The sequence below is a fragment of the Grampus griseus genome, assembly GCF_964374135.1.
Source record: "Grampus griseus genome assembly, chromosome: 13".
Taxonomy (NCBI): Eukaryota; Metazoa; Chordata; class Mammalia; order Artiodactyla; family Delphinidae; genus Grampus; species Grampus griseus.
The window spans coordinates 27,509,024-27,525,273 of NC_139007.1; the positions used below are offsets into that span (position 1 = coordinate 27,509,024).

General features: G+C 34.5%; 1 protein-coding gene across 6 annotated transcripts in view; it reads left to right on the forward strand.

The window, feature by feature from the left end:
- Positions 1-16,250, forward strand: part of MANEA (mannosidase endo-alpha) — a 135,772-nt gene that overhangs the window by 67,392 nt on the left and 52,130 nt on the right. For 3 of the 6 annotated variants that reach the window (XM_082668571.1, XM_082668567.1, XM_082668568.1), the window contains 2 exons: positions 7,966-8,042; positions 8,872-12,116. The exons of the other annotated variants lie outside the window; for them this stretch is intronic. In XM_082668571.1, coding sequence (XP_082524697.1) covers positions 8,011-8,042; positions 8,872-9,529 — 690 coding nt within the window. In that variant the 5' untranslated portion in view covers positions 7,966-8,010 and the 3' untranslated portion in view covers positions 9,530-12,116. Of the gene's footprint in view, positions 1-7,965; positions 8,043-8,871; positions 12,117-16,250 lie in introns of those variants that run through there. 6 annotated transcript variants of the gene reach the window in all.

Sequence of the window (16,250 nt, forward strand, 5' to 3'; positions counted from 1 at the left end):
AACCCACTTTTAGTTATTTTTTCTATATGATGTAAGGTAGTGATCCAGTTTTCCTAACACCATTTATTGAAGAGGCTGTCCTTTACCCATTGTATATTTTGGCTCCTTTATCATAGATTACTTGACTATATATGTGTGGGTTCTTATGTTTAATTTTGACATTTTAAGTATAGTATGTCTAGGTGTGGTTCTCTTTGGGTTCATTTTATTTGGCACTCTCTGGGCTTCCTTGATCTGGATGTATTTTTTTCCTCAGGTTGGGGAATTTTTCAGTCACTATTCACACAAGTGTCCCAGAAGTCCCTTAATTTATCTTCACTGGTTTTCATTCTTTTTGCTGCTGGGATTAGGTGAGTGCCTCTTGCCCTGTCTTCAAGTTCAGTGATCCTTTCTTCTGCTGCTTCTAGTCTGCTGTTGAACCTCTCTAGTGTATTTTTCAGCTCTGTGACCTCTTTGTTACATTTTCTCTTTGTTGACGTTTTCACTGTGTTCAACCATTCTCTCCTTGAATTTGGTTAGCATTTTTATTACCATTACTTTTCAACTCTTATCAGATTACTTACTTATCTCTGTTTCTTTAAGGGTTTTTCCCCCTGAGGTTTTATCTTGTTCTTTCATTTGGAATATATTCCTCTATTTCTTCATTTTGCTTGACTCTCTGTGTTGGTTTCTATGCATTTGATGATACATTCACCTCTCTCTGTCTTAAAGCATTGGCCTTGCATATGAGATGAACTTTATCATTCAGCCCTTCCCTAGCTCTTGGTTGTCTCAAACTTTTGTAGTTGTCTAAGCAGCCTATTTTATTTTTAATAGCTTCTAGTAGTTGAAGTGTGCTGAGACCAGTCACCGTCCTTAAGGAGAGGATTTCAGGTAGCACCTAGATTCAGGCTGATTAGAATTTAGACCCTCAGCCAGCAGATTTTAACAAGTGCAAATATATTCAGAACTGTAGGACCACAGTGTAAGCCCTGCTGGCCACCAGAGCCAGGTGATCTGGGGGTGTTTGCTGGGTGGCAGTCATAAAAATTGGGGCTCCAGTTAAGTGTTCTTTTCTGGGAGATACCAGTGAGCTATAGCGAGGCAGAGGGAGAGCAAAAAGATGGCATTCTCTGACCTCCATACCCTGAGTGCCTCTGTAGACTCTGGAACTGTGCCAAACCTGAAGCTCCCCCTGACCACCAGAGCCAAGTGATATAGAGGCATCCTCTGGCAAGCTACAAAAATCAGGGCACCAGCCAAGGATATAGGAATATAACTCCTTTTCTGAAGACAACAGTGATCTGGAGCAAGGCAGAGAGAGAGTGCAAAGATTGTGCCCACTGTCTCCCTTCCCTGAGAGTACCTCTGTAGGCTCCTATAAGTGTGCAAAACCAGAAGCCTGCCCCACAGGCCAAAGCTGCTACAGAAGGAAGTAGGCCTGTTTCTCAGAAAGACTGAGTATGTTTCTGTTGGATATCTGTGCAATGCCATGGGAGTGGTACTCTACCAAAAACTGTGTTGTTACAGTCCCATAGGACCCAGGACACAAGCTCCCCTGGCCTCCAGGTCCATGTGATCAAGAGGTGTCCCTTTGTGGCAGCTGCAAAATGTGGGTCACCAGGTAGAAGCTCCCCTCTGGGAAATACTGGTGCTCTAGAGCATGACAGAGGAAGAGCTCAACAGTGACACCCACTACATGGAGTGGGGCAGATGGAGAGTACAGGGACAGCACCTGCTGAAAGAAGAAAAAGATAAAAAGGAAAAGAAAGTAAAAAAATGGCACCTGCTGGCTTTAACAAGCAGAGGGTGAACAGGAAGATAGAACCCTCCAGCCTCTTTCCCCATAGAATATCCCAGCAGACCCTTGCCTCTCAGACCAATGCTTTTAAAACTAGCAAATGAGTTTATTTTACGTAAAATCTGGGTGCTCTTTGAAGGGCTTCTTCTGCACTGGTCCTGGGATGGATGAGTCTGCATGCAAACTCTTTAAGAGCTACATCCCTTTGGCTATTCAAAGCCAGATATTTTGGGGACTCATCTTTCAGGGGCTTGTCTTAGAAACTGGTATGCCAGATGTGGGATACAAGCTATTTGTTCTTCAGGGAGAAGCTCTGGGTTTTGAGTTCTCTCCTGATTGTATGTCACTGCTGGGATGGGCTTTATGGTGAGATTGTATCTCAGCCTTTCCTACCTGCTTTGATGTGGTTTCCGTCTCGTTTGCCAGATGTGATGATGGGGTCACTCCACCAGGTTCTTTTTGGAGGAGATTGTTCCATATTTAGCTGTAGATTTGGTGTGTCTATGGGAGGAGGTAGGTTCAAGATCTTCCTACATCACCCTCATCACCAGAACCATTTATTTTTCCTACTACAACAGAGATATATTTACGTCAATAAAATTATAAAGTAAAACTACAAAGAAACAAAAACATTTGACAATTGCTGAGACATAATTTTGTAAAGAAAGATAACAGTAATCATCTTAAGTACAGTGAATTATAAAGATCTGTTGATATGGAGGAAAATAACCAGAAGAAACACAAAAATAATTGTCATAGCACATGGAAACATTTCCATAAAAAGTTAGCTTCTACTTGGTCATTTAATTTTTCATCCCTGTTTAAATTTACATTCCGAAATTTATGTTCCACTGCAGTTTCTACCTGCATGTAATATCTTTTCCACCCCTTCACTTTGAGTCTGTGTGCATCCTTAAAGTTTAATGGGATCTCTTAAGAACACCATGCAGTTTGGTCTTGTTTCTTTATCCATCCAGTCACTATGTGCCTTTTCATTGGTGAAGTCAATCCATTTACATTCAGAGCAATTATTAATATGTAATCTTATCAACTGCAGTCTGGTTTTGTATTTCCATTATTTCTTTTTCTCTCTGTCTGCCTACATTTGTAAATTGGTTATTTTTCATGGTGGTATGCTCTTTTCCCCCCTCTTTTGTGCGTCTGCTCTAGATTTGTGCTTTGTGGTTATCAAGGGGGGGTTCCATAAAACATCTCTTAGATAAAACAGTCCATTTTAGGTTTATAGACACTTATCTTTAACCCCTCAGGTATCCATTATTTTGCTCCTCCCTTTTGCATATTGATGCCACAGTTTACCTCTTTTTTATATTTATTATTTATTAACTTATAGTAGGTATAGTTATTTTTCCTACTTTCATTTAACCTTTATACTATAGTTGAGTAGTTAACACACCATCCTCCTACAGAATTATAGTTTTCTAAGTCTGGCTGTATGTTTCTCATCTTTACCAGAGTATTTTGTAATTTTTTATGTTTTCATTTCAGATTGGAGAACTCCTTTCAGCATTTCTTGCAAGGCAGATCTAATAGTGGTGAACTCCCTCAGATTTTGTCTGGGAGAGGCTTTACTTCTTCATATCTAAAGGATAACTTTGCTAGATAAAGTAGTTTTGGCTGGCCATTTTTATCTTTCAACTCGTCAAATATGTCATTCCACTGTCCTCTGGCCTATTGAATTTCTACAGAGAAATCTGCTGATAGCGCTATTGGCAGTCCTTTGTAAGTTCTCTTCTTTTTTTTTCCCTTGCCTGCCTTTAATATCTTGGACAATGTCTTTTTGCATTGAGATACTAGGATGATCTACTAGCTTTGTGGACTTGTATGTCCAAGTCTTTCCTCAGATTTTGGATTATTCTTTAAGTTAACTTCCTGCCGCTGCCTTCTCTGTCTGGAATTCCGATTATCCTGACATTTGTCAGGATATATGGATGGATATATGGATATCCATAGATCATGTAGGCTTTCTTTGCTCTTTTTCTAAGTTCCCTCTTCTCTTTTGTGTTATTTCAAAATTTCTATCCTCCAAGTCAGTTTTTCTATCTTCATATGCTCTGCCTTGCTACATATTCTCTGCATTGCATGCTATCTAGCGCCAGAATTTTTGTTTGGTTCTTTTTTAAAATCTCTTTCTCTTTAATAAAGGGTCATTTTGTTCACATATTTTATTTCTGATTTTATTCAATTGTCTTTCTGAGTTTTCTTGTAACCTGTTGAGTTTTTTATAACATCTATTTTCAACTCTTTATCAGATAGGTTGCAATATTCTGTGCCTTTGAGTTTGATTGATTGCTAGAAATAGATAATTTTTATGTGATGCCATGTTTCCTTGATGTTTCATAATCCCTTTAGATTTGCATTGTTGTTTTTGCATATGAAGTCATAGATACCTTCTTAACTCTTTTCTTGTTGCCTTCAGCAGATGGTATGTTATATTCTATAGTGTTGATATTATCCAAGTTTTTACTGTTTTTGTGAATTTATACCTGCTCCAGTCTTCTTGTTCCCTCTTTTGGGTGAGTTTTTAAACATTTATGCCATCTCTGTTTCTTACAGTTCACCAGGCTGGCTATTGGAAACCTCTCCTGTTTTCTAAAAGGTTGCTATAGCTCAAGTTCATGGTTTCTGAGCATGCTCTCAGTCTACTGGAGCTTTCTCTTGCATTGGCACTTGGGACCCCACACAAGGAGCAAACATAGAGTGGGGGGAAAGTGTGGGTTTACCACTGGGTACATTGGGGGCACCTGCAGATCCAGTAGGGTGATCCCAGTGGCTCCTAGGTGGACTTCTGCTAAGAACAATCCCTTTCCCACCAACTGAAGTTCTAATTTGCATCTTTCCTAATATCCTCCCTACCCCTGGTTCTAAAGCTCCCATCTTAGTACTCCAGTTGCTGGTGGAGAAATGATTTTTCCAACCACTTCCAGTCTAGCTGGGATAGCTGGGCACTCACTCACTGCTTTCCTTTTCCCCTTTCAGTGTTTCTTTGGGCAGAGGCATGGTGCCAGGAAAGCTTCTCTACTGCCTTCTGTTGCAACCAAACTAGATTTTTTTTTTTTTGTCTCCAGTTATGTGCTGGAGTTTCCCATTGTGTGCTGGAGTTTCCCGTTGGGAGGTCTAGACTTCTGCAAGTTCTCTGTCTTGTATGTGAGTGCCTGCCTGGGTTTTTACTGACACAGTTTTTTGCCTGGCAAGAACAAAAGGGGTCTAGGCAGTTTGGCTGGCTCCTCTGGTTCCCCACCTTGAGCAGACGTTTGTCTCTTACCATCTTTGTGGTGAGTGAGACAACTCCTGTGTTCCTTGGAATAAGACACTAGGTCCCAGAACACCACAAAGGCACTTTTGCTCATGTATGAATGTCCAATTTGTTGATGTAAAAAGGAATAAATTGTAGGAACATTTTATGTCATCATATTGCTAATATCACTCTCCAGGATCATCATACTTTCACTTTAGGAAGTACACTTTGGGTACATGGTCAAAATTAGAAGCATGAAATGAGGGAACACTTATAGGACTCTTTCTTACTTCCCCATCTAAAGATAATGCAAACATTTGATTTTGTATATAGCATTCTATCATTTTTAAAGTCATTATAGTATATTGGTCTAATAGATTTTTCCAAATGGAACAGTGGAATGGTGATACATCACATTATTCACTAAGCCTACAAGGTAATATTATTGCAATTAATATTTTCCCTCATATTTCTAACTTATTAAGTATTGTATAAAATAGTGGCTTTTTGAATTACTATAAATGTATTGATCTGCACTTTACAAAAAAGAAGGAAGCCATGTAGAGTTTGCAACTTCAAATGCAAATTCATTATAATATAGGATATTTGCTTAAATTTGGTGTCCTTTATGTATAAAATGGAAACTTACTTAGGAAATGTTACAGCTAAAGGGAGATTACCCAAGGTTACATTATATGAGAGTATGAAAATACCTATACCCTTGCCACTTTTCTTTCAATTGAAATTAAAAAGCATATACATACCAGAGCTACTGCAAAATCTAACTGCCCTAGCCATACTTACAATATACTGCACAAACGAAATTGACCTTACTTTGTGACTAATAAAAATTTTCTTTGTATAATATTACTGAAATCTTATTAAAAGTAGAGAATTAGTTTCACTAAATGCTGTCTGACTTATGTGAAAACTAGTAGCACTGATGAATGTAAAATATATTTCACTTTAATTAGGTGGTTGAAAACAAAGGCATTTTATATTTCAGTAGCATAGAAGTCTCTAATTCCATACATGCTTCATAGAAACTGAACTCTTGTTGACAATATTTTAGTTTATTATATTGCCATAAAGTATTTTAATGGTTAATGGTAAGTCAGTAAAATTAGTAATAAAAGTGAAAATTCTCATAGTTGTTTTTGCAGATCTTAAGTAGACAGTACACATGATATTTCCATTAATCTACTCCACTAGTTATAAATGACATACAAAATGGTATTAGTTTTTCTTGATTTATATATAACCTTTCTTGGTTACTGCTTTCTGCTATCATGGTAGAAATATATAAACCACATCAGTAACAAGCAATCTGAAAACTATTGTCCATTATAGTACTAGTTTTTGATTTTTTAAAGTAATTTTATTATAAATTATTTGAATAAGAGTACATATTAAATGTAGATTATTTTGTAGAATGCTATTTTAATGGTATAGGAGAATCTGTCATTTTTGCACAGCAAAGGAAACCATAAACAAAACGAAAAGACAGGACTTCCCTGGTGGCACAGTGGTTAGGAATCCACCTGCCAATGCATGGGACATGGGTTCAAACCCTGATCCAGGAAGATCCCACATGATGCAGAGCAACTAAGCCTGTGCACCACAACTACTGAGCCTGGGCTCTAGAGCCTGCAAGCCACAACTACTGAAGCCCGTGCTCCACAACAAGAGAAGCCACCACAATGAGAAGCCTGCGCACCGCAACGAAGAGTAGCCCCTGCTTGCCGCAACTAGAGAAAGCCCGCACACAGCAACAAAGACCCAATGCAGCCATAAATAAATAAATTTATAAAAAAAAAAGACAACCTAAAGAATGGGAGAACATATTTGCAAACAATGCAACCGGCAAGTGCTTAATTTCCAAAATACACAGACAGCTCATACAACTCAACAAAAAAGACAACCCAATCCAAAAATGGGCAGAAGACCTAAATAGACATTTCTCCAAACAAGAAATACAGATAGCCAGTAGGCACATGAAAAAGATGCTCAGCATCGCTAATTATTAGAGAAATGCAAATCAAAACTACAATGAGGTACCACTTCACACCTGTCAGAATGGCCATCATTAGAAAGCCTACAAATAACAAATGCTGGAGAGGGTGTGGAGAAAAGGGAACCCTCCTACACTGTTGGTGGGAATGTAAGTTGGTGCAGCCACTGTTGAAAACACTATGGAGGTTCCTCAGAAAACTAAAAATAGAATTACCATATGATCCAGCAGTCCCATTCCTGGGCATATATCCAAACAAAACTATAATTCAAAAAGATACATGCACTTCAATGTTCATAGCAGCACTATTCACAATAGTCAAGACATAGAAGCAACCTAAATGTCTATCAACAGACGAATGGATAAAGATGTGGTACATTTATACAATGGAATACTACTCAGCCTTTAAAAAAAAGAATGAAATAATGCCAGTTACAGCAACACGGATGCAACTAGAGATTATCATACTAAATGAAGTCAGAAAGAGAAAGACAAATATCATATGATATCACTTACATGTGGAATCTAAAATACGACACAGATGAACCTATCTATGAAACAGGATCATGGACATAGAGTACAGACTGGTAGTTGCCAGGGGAGGGGGGTTGGTAGATGTAAGCTTTTATATACAGAATGGATAAACAACAAAGTATTACTGTATATCACAGGGAACTATATTCAATATCTTATGATAAACCATAATGGAAAAGAATATGAATATAAAAAAAGAATGTGTATATATGTATAACTGAATCACTTCACTGTACAGCAGTAATTAACACATTGTAAATCAACTATAATAAAAAACGGATTCATCTTAAATTAAGGTTATTAAGTTTATTAAAAATATGGAATATGATTTCCTTTTTATTTTCACATCATAATTTTTTCTCTAATCAATATTTTTTGTTTTAGGTCACTTTTCACATTGAACCATATAAGAATCGAGATGATAAAAACATGTACCAAAATATCAGATACATTATAGACAAGTGAGTTTCTTCTGTCCTAAAATTACTGTTATATGATCCAATGATAATTACTGTTATAAGAAAAGTATGTTTATATTTGAGAGATTTGAATGACTTACAGTATGACATATTAAAATTAGTTTAAACTAATTTTGTAATGAATACTGCAATCATTTTAAAGAACATTTCTGAATTTCCTTATAATTTACTTTCTGTATGAATAGTTACAGGTTCCTGTTTTTACTGTTTTATGTGTATATTAGACTATGATTTCTGTCATCTGACATTTAAATTAGTATTCTGCAAATCTTATGAATATAGAGTTGTCTTTTGAAAAGCAAGTTCAGAGTATGAAATGTGAATTGCTTTTGCAATTTTGAATTGCTATTAGATATGGTAGATCCACATCTAATATTTTCATTTAGTATGATTACAAGGAAAGAATCTATTAATACAGTTTCATTTTGTTTAAGGGTTTACTAATAATAGTCTGTGACAGCTGCCATATTCTTACAAAACACATGTCAGCAACAGTGGGACATTTATCACTTATACAAAAAAAACAGTATTTTCACGTAGAAAATGGGCTTTTTATTGTGTTAGTCATCATTTCTAAACCTCAGTATAATTTCTTATTTGTTAATGTCTTAATGTATCCAGTATCTCATTTTTCAATGTGTAAAATTAAAAATGCATTTTTAATGTTTACACTTATATAGCTAATTCCCCAAAGGTGAACAGTGTGCTTAAACTGCACTGATTACCTTCATTTTCAATACATAAACAATTATTGTCTATTGCAACTGAGTTATGAATATTCATTTTGCTTTCATATATGTTTGTATTCTAGATATGGAAATCATCCTGCCTTTTACAGGTACAAGACTAAGAATGGCAGTGCTCTTCCACTGTTTTATGTCTATGATTCCTATATCACAACAGCTGAAAAATGGGCCAATCTCTTAACCAGCTCAGGGTCTCAGAGCATTCGCAACTCTCCTTATGATGCATTGTTTATTGCACTTCTAGTAGAAAAAAAACATAGATATGAAATTCTTCGAGGTGGTTTTGATGGAATTTATACGTATTTTGCCACAAATGGCTTTACTTACGGCTCATCCTATGAGAACTGGGCTAAGCTAAAATTTTTTTGTGATCAGTTCGACCTAATGTTCATCCCAAGTGTGGGCCCAGGATACATAGATACCAGCATCCGTCCGTGGAACACTCAAAACACTCGCAACCGAGTCAATGGGAAATATTATGAGGATGCTCTGAGTGCTGCACTCCAAGCCCACCCCAGTATAATTTCCATCACCTCTTTTAATGAGTGGCATGAAGGAACTCAGATTGAAAAAGCTGTTCCCAAAAGAATCAGTAATACCGTGTACCTGGATTACCGGCCTCATAAACCAAGTCTTTATCTAGATCTAACTCGTAAGTGGTCTGAAAAATACAGTAAGGAAAGAGCAACTTACGCATTCGATCACCAGCTACCTGTTTCTTAATGCATTGATTAAAGTTTAATAATTATAGATATCACCTAATTTCAATACATTCCTTTTGTTTTGCGTTATGGAAAGAAAACTATCAAAGTCGGTATGTACTATTATCTCTAATAAAAATAATTTGTACATTTTTAAAGGTAGTAATACTATCATTGCCACCTTTCACGATGGCGATGTTGCACTGAGAAAAGTTGTGCAAATAACATTCCTTGTGGCATAATTTGGTGAATTTCTGACTGGAATTGAAATCCTGCTTTATAGCTATTTTTGTTTCACAATAGGTAATTGCTTGTGTTATATAGAGTAGTTAGCACACAATTAAATCCTACTTGTATTCTGGGCCCAAAGAAAAAGGACTGTGTACATATCTGATATGTCTATTGAAGACCAAAGACCTAAAAGATAATGTACATGGTTCCTTTTTCATTTTTTTAATGATCCAGTCAACTTCATCATATTAGCATTCAGACTCTGGATAACTCTCCAATAACAATTCTTCAGAAAAATATCATATGCCTTAAGCCTTACTGTGAACCATATTTTGTTAGGAAGGTCTGCTTTCTATAGTACAATATGTATCATCATTTGCAGATTTTTGGTTTCCTAGAGCTTGCTAGGTGTTTTGCATGTCTAATGTTTCTACATTATAATGCTGAATTTCAGGCTTTAGAAGGAAAATCTTTTCATAAAGGTTAAGGATTGCTTCTCAGTTATTAAAAAAAAAATAGCTGCTTTACAATTATGAAAATACAGTGCCTCAAATGTTATTTTAGGATACCTTGTCAATCTTTAACTTATTTTATTCATATTGTTCAATTTAATGTTAATCAGAGACCAACTGTTAGATAAGAAAAAGTTGATACTATCATTGGATTGCCTTCTTTTAAGATTTTAAACTGTTTTTACTAAAACTAATAGAGAAAATTTACTTACCATTTCAGATTTTAAGGATATGGAAATGAAAGTTCATTACTAAGTTTGACTTTTTATTAGGTATAACACTTAATGATGGAAATATTTAAGACTTTATTGTCTATAATATAACATCCCCATCTAAAAACATTATACTTTTATGTTACCTAACAGGTTAAAGAGTTGTGATCAATTGTCAGTGTGACAAATTAATCATCTGTAAAAATGAATCTCTTTACTTTAAAAACTACAGAATAAAATACACTCTATTATTATAGTTAATATTTGTAACTAGAACTATAGTAAAAAATCTAATCTATATGCTATTACATGAATTTTTTTAGATATTTATCAAATGTAAGCAATAGGGAAATACTAAACAATACATATAAATATTCTGAATATATGGACATTCAGAAACAAATTAGCAGTGGAATTTATCGTAAAATAACTCATTAGACAATGAAATTTAATTTTAAGCAGTGCTTTTGAAGTTAACTATCATGTCTTTGAAAAGAAGCATGATTAATGTTAAACTTATGAAGCATGATTAATGTTAAACTTATTTATAACTGAGAATTTGCCATTTCTCAGAATGTTCAGACCATGGGAAACCAGTATAATAGTAATTTGTAATTCACCTTGTAGAGGAAATTACAAGAATAAATCACTATAATGTTACAACTAAGTATCTTCATAGGAACACTCATACAGATATAACCTGTGGATTTTTTTTTCTTACATCCAGTTAGCCACTATATGTTATCTTAGGGATAAACTCTAAATATGTTATACTTAATAATATTTATAACATACCATATTTTATTAAAGTTTAGTTAGAGAGATCTCTAACACAGGAATTTTTGTCATTGCTTATGTTGTATGTTTGAACCCATAATGACAGACAATTTTATGAAATAGTTCTGAGATTAAGAGAAAGTGTATAAAAACAAGGTCAGCAAATCCTCAACACGGACACCACCATTTCTCTCTTGCTCCCATTGCAGACATATAGATAGATCATCTAGGACTGCAGAATTTCCCTCTGAGCTTTGTTCTAATGCACTACCCCAACCAGCCACTGACAGTTGGTTTCAAAGTAAGATAAAATAGATTCTGTCTTCATTGCAGAAAGTTAATTAATTCTCAAGGGAAGAATGTTTGGAATCAGCTCTAATGATAGTTTACTGATTTATAACTATTTGAATATGTTTCTTTTCTCCTGTTCTTAAAAAAACAGTTATTAGAAGGAATTATCTCTAATAATTTTATTATTCTTAGGGAAGAACGCTTTCAAAATCTTCCTCAGGTATTCATTACACCTGCCTTTATCATTTGACTTATAACAAGTTTAGATTGCATAATCACAAGAAATCAATTCTTTGCTTTTATTTAATAGACTAAAGTAACTGTTAAAGAAAAACAGTATAATATATGCAATGCATGAATCAAAATGAATTATTTTATGGTTTAATCAGTCTAATTGTTTTGACTGTATAGAAATCAAATCTTTCTTTTACTACTCTCTTTAAGGACTGATATTGTCAAAAACTGCTGTAATTGATGTTGATCTCAGCTGTATATTAACTTTTTTGTTTTAAGAGTAGTTTAAAAATGACTATTTTGTAACATGAAGTAGTTAACTTTCACCTAATAAAAGCATACAGGGAATAAATTGTATCTTAGATATAAAAATCTGTTTCTTTTTTTATGAAATGTTTTATTTAATTTCTGATTAACAGTTCAAAAGTAGTATTCAGTCGCCACTCTATCTTCTCTATTTGAAATATACAGCATTTAAAAAGTAGATATCTTTTAACTGTACTTTTAAAATCTGTGAATTTGTGTTATACACACAAAAATATGAATTTTTTTAATTTGGAAGATGGTTTCTTATTTTTTTATTCTTTGGGCATAATCATATATGAGCTGCAACATCCGTTAGAAAATTGATCTTACCCTAAAACAGCAAAAGTAACAAGCCACTAGAGAACCTACCAAGTTCATAACCAAGCCCTTTTTGAAACGGATCAGTTATTCAATTTAAACACAGTGACTGCTCCTAAACTCTATAGTGCCTACAGTAGTCCTTAAAAGTCTGTATCTAAATTTTGAATTAAGGTCGAACACTCTCATGTCCTATAGTGTAGAAGCAATACTTTATTTACGACCAGCAAAATTTATTTTTATAAATATTTACAATTTCAAAAGGAAAAATTGAGCCAAAAAGAGTTTTTTGGCTCAGCTATTCCTTTTTTTTAAAAAAAGTAAATTTAAATGTACTTTAAATTTAAATTATATACTGACTGTTATATATCCACATAAAGGCTAAATGTTATAGTATGCTTAATACAGGATTATTATCCTTCAGAATGCAGGTACTACTTTGGCTTACTTACAGAGTCATCCTTAGTCAAGTCAAAGAACTTAGTGGTAGTGCTATTATATTCCAGCTATCAATGAAGGGGAGAACATTTTTCAATGTTACTAGATTTTGTTGTTATAATTACCATTTATTATATCAAAAGAAAAAATAATTTAAGACCTAATAAGCAAATAAACATAGATCTAAAATTTACTGAAGTCAAAACATAGTGGCACTTTTTATATTGTGTGTTCTAAACTTCATTTAAAGCATCTTATATATTGAAGTTCAGATTTCTCATTTATATAACCTTAAATGTAACCATAAAATTAAAAAGCCTTAGAGTCTATCTCATTGAAATAATTATTTCATGAAACAAAATAATAATGTACCATGGTAGTGATAATTCTGTATACAACTCAACTTATAGTATATGATTGTATTGTCATGCTTTTTATGGTTTTACTTTAGATTTTTTTAATTAATTTTTATTGGAGTATGGTTGCTTTACAATGTTGTGTTAGCCTCCGCTGCACAACAGAATGAATCAGCCATACATATAGAGATATCTCCTACTTTAGATTTTTAACCTATTTAAAAAGTCAAAACAACAATCATTATAAACAACACAAAGTGGCAGTCTTCTGCTACTCAGTAGCATTTAAAATACATTAATTATGTCCATGCATAAAAGTATTTTTCAGTCCATTTTGTAAAAGCCATTTTCAAAGCAGTATATATCACCATGTTAATTTGATTATAGTATCTAACAATGTGACTTTTATACGGATCTTGAAAATATCATATGCAAAAGAGAAAAATACTTAGAAGAAATTCATTTGTAATACATGCAGTACCTTTTCGAAATGTATATGTTTGAACACAGTCACCTAAGAATAGCAACCACACTTTTTTTTAGTTTATACACACTAAATTTATATTTGAGTACTGCCATTAATTACCCAAACATATTATCCATATGGCAGACTATTAAGCCATTACTATTAAAATTGTGCAGTCCAGTCTGGCTTCATGTAAAAAGTCAACTGCAAATCTGATAGCTAAATTCTTACTTGAAAATTTGCTGCATTGTTATATTTAAAGTACATTCTTGAAAATTATGCTCTTGGCTTTTTAGGTATCTTTTAAGAACAATATCTAGTGACAGTCATTATATGAACAGTAGTTGAGCTGAAATTCTGTTTGTTTTTTTTTTTTTGCCTGGGGATGGGGTGAGAGGAAAGGAGGGGGCTAGCAAATTCAGCACTCCTCTCTCACCCGCCATTTGTTGCCTGAGAACTCTTTTTTTTTAGATGTTGGAGGGTAGGAGTTTATTAATTAATTTATTTATTTTTGCTGTGTTGGGTCTGAGTTTCTGTGCGAGGGCTTTCTCTAGTGTGGCAAGCAGGGGGCCATTCTTCATCGTGGTGCGCGGGCCTCTCACTATCGCGGCCTCTCTTGTTGCGGAGCACAGACGCGCAGGCTCAGTAGTTGTAGCTCACGGGCCTAGTTGCTCCGCAGCATGTGGGATCCTCCCAGACCAGGGCTCGAACCCGTGTCCCCTGCATTAGCAGGCAGATTCTCAAGCACTGCGCCACCAGGGAAGCCCTGAAATTCTGTTTTATTTTTCCTCATGAGTGTTTGTAGCTAAAGGCTGAATTTAATCCTCAAATAAAATATTCCATTAATGCACATTTTCTCATTTCATTTTTTTACTTGAGTCATTCTTAAATAAAATTTAGGTAGTGTTTCCTCCTATAAGAATATGTGCATGCTGATTCTTTGCAAAAAGGATTTGACATATTTTTCATAAGAAACTGTTACAAAATTAATATATATAAACAAATGACAGAATTTTAAAAAGGAACATACATATATGATACTAGCATATATGGTTGACTACACATTCGGTATTGAGAGCTTCTGAGTAGCTAATGCAAGATGTTATATGGCTCTTGTTGCCAGAAAAGAAGCACCTCCTTTCCTATGCAAGGCAAACTTTACCTTGTCAATACATTTTAAAATACATTTCTCAAATAGGTGTTATACCTAGGGTCAAAAATGCAGAAACCTATAGGAGACTGTCAGGCAATATAAGTAAATGCATCAGGTTTAAACCCTATAGAGTTATAGCGACTGTGGACAACTGTCTTCTAATAAGAGTAGTTGCTAACAGCTCCTGTCAGTGTTGCCCCTTCTGTAGCTGTGGGTCCCTAAAATGAGGAAGTATGTATGCCTGTGTGTTTGTAAATTTTTCTAATTATAACATGCTGGCAGATACTGCAAAAGATTTTTTAAATACTCGCTGGTTGGCTCAGTTCATTGGTCATTAGTTTGTGACTGCTGATGTAAAGAATGTAAAACTGGATTATGAAAAATGTCCTGAACGTTTTATAATACTCAAGGGGATTTCATATGACTAGTTATTGTGATGATTATTGGATATATTCCAAGTATAAAACAATAAAACACAAGTCAGTGAAAGTAAATCCATGTGGCTCTGATGATGTGATAGCTTTCCCCAGGTCTTATCTCAGAATCAGATATCAGAAAATAAAGCACCAAAAAAGTGAGTTAGGTGCATATCTCTCAGCCAATCTTCTCTATTATTCCTCCTAATTTGACTTTTGAATAGCTGATTTGAATTAATACTCACTGAGAGGGACTTGGAATGCTTTTTATTCTGTTGCTTTTTAGATATGGATCCATTGTTGAAGCCTGGCAAGTAGGTAGGAAAAAAACTGTAGGTAATTGTGTTTAATTCTAGTCTCCACTTCTGCAACCTACTTTCTGTCCTTTTGCTGCCTGCCTGCCTGCCTCTGCCTACCTACCCACTATTCAGCCTTCCTATCTTTCTTAGTCTCAACTCCCCTGCCTTTCTTATCTACTCTGTTTCAAAAAGGATGTTAGTGATTTGTTAGAATACATAACATGTAACAATATAGTCTTAAAAGGAGAGCAAGAATAAAAATACACTTATTGAGCCCAGCATTAAATAAAAACTGAATAATGTGGTAAATACACTGCTATACTGGTGGTCACAAATTTAAAATCCAAGCTTTGAGTAGTCAGTATGAAAAATAACATCTCATCATGTACACATTGTGCACTGTCCATAGTATAAGATAGAAATTAATTTCTCAAGAAAAGTATAGCTGCTTTGCTATTAAGAGAGGAATTTCTTCTGAGGAGTCTCATAAAGAGGATACTAATAATATAATGCAATAAAGATTATATTAATCTTTTTATGGCTGAGTAATATTCCATTGTATATATCTTAATAATGAGTGTAGTGGTGAAGGGGATATACATTTAAGTCAGGTGCTAGCTTCTTTTAAGATACTTACATTTTTTAACTTACAAAGCATTATGTTTTAGGTGATACAGTTTACATTTTTTGGATTCCTTATGTCTAATCAGCTATATCCATGACAGAGCTTTTCT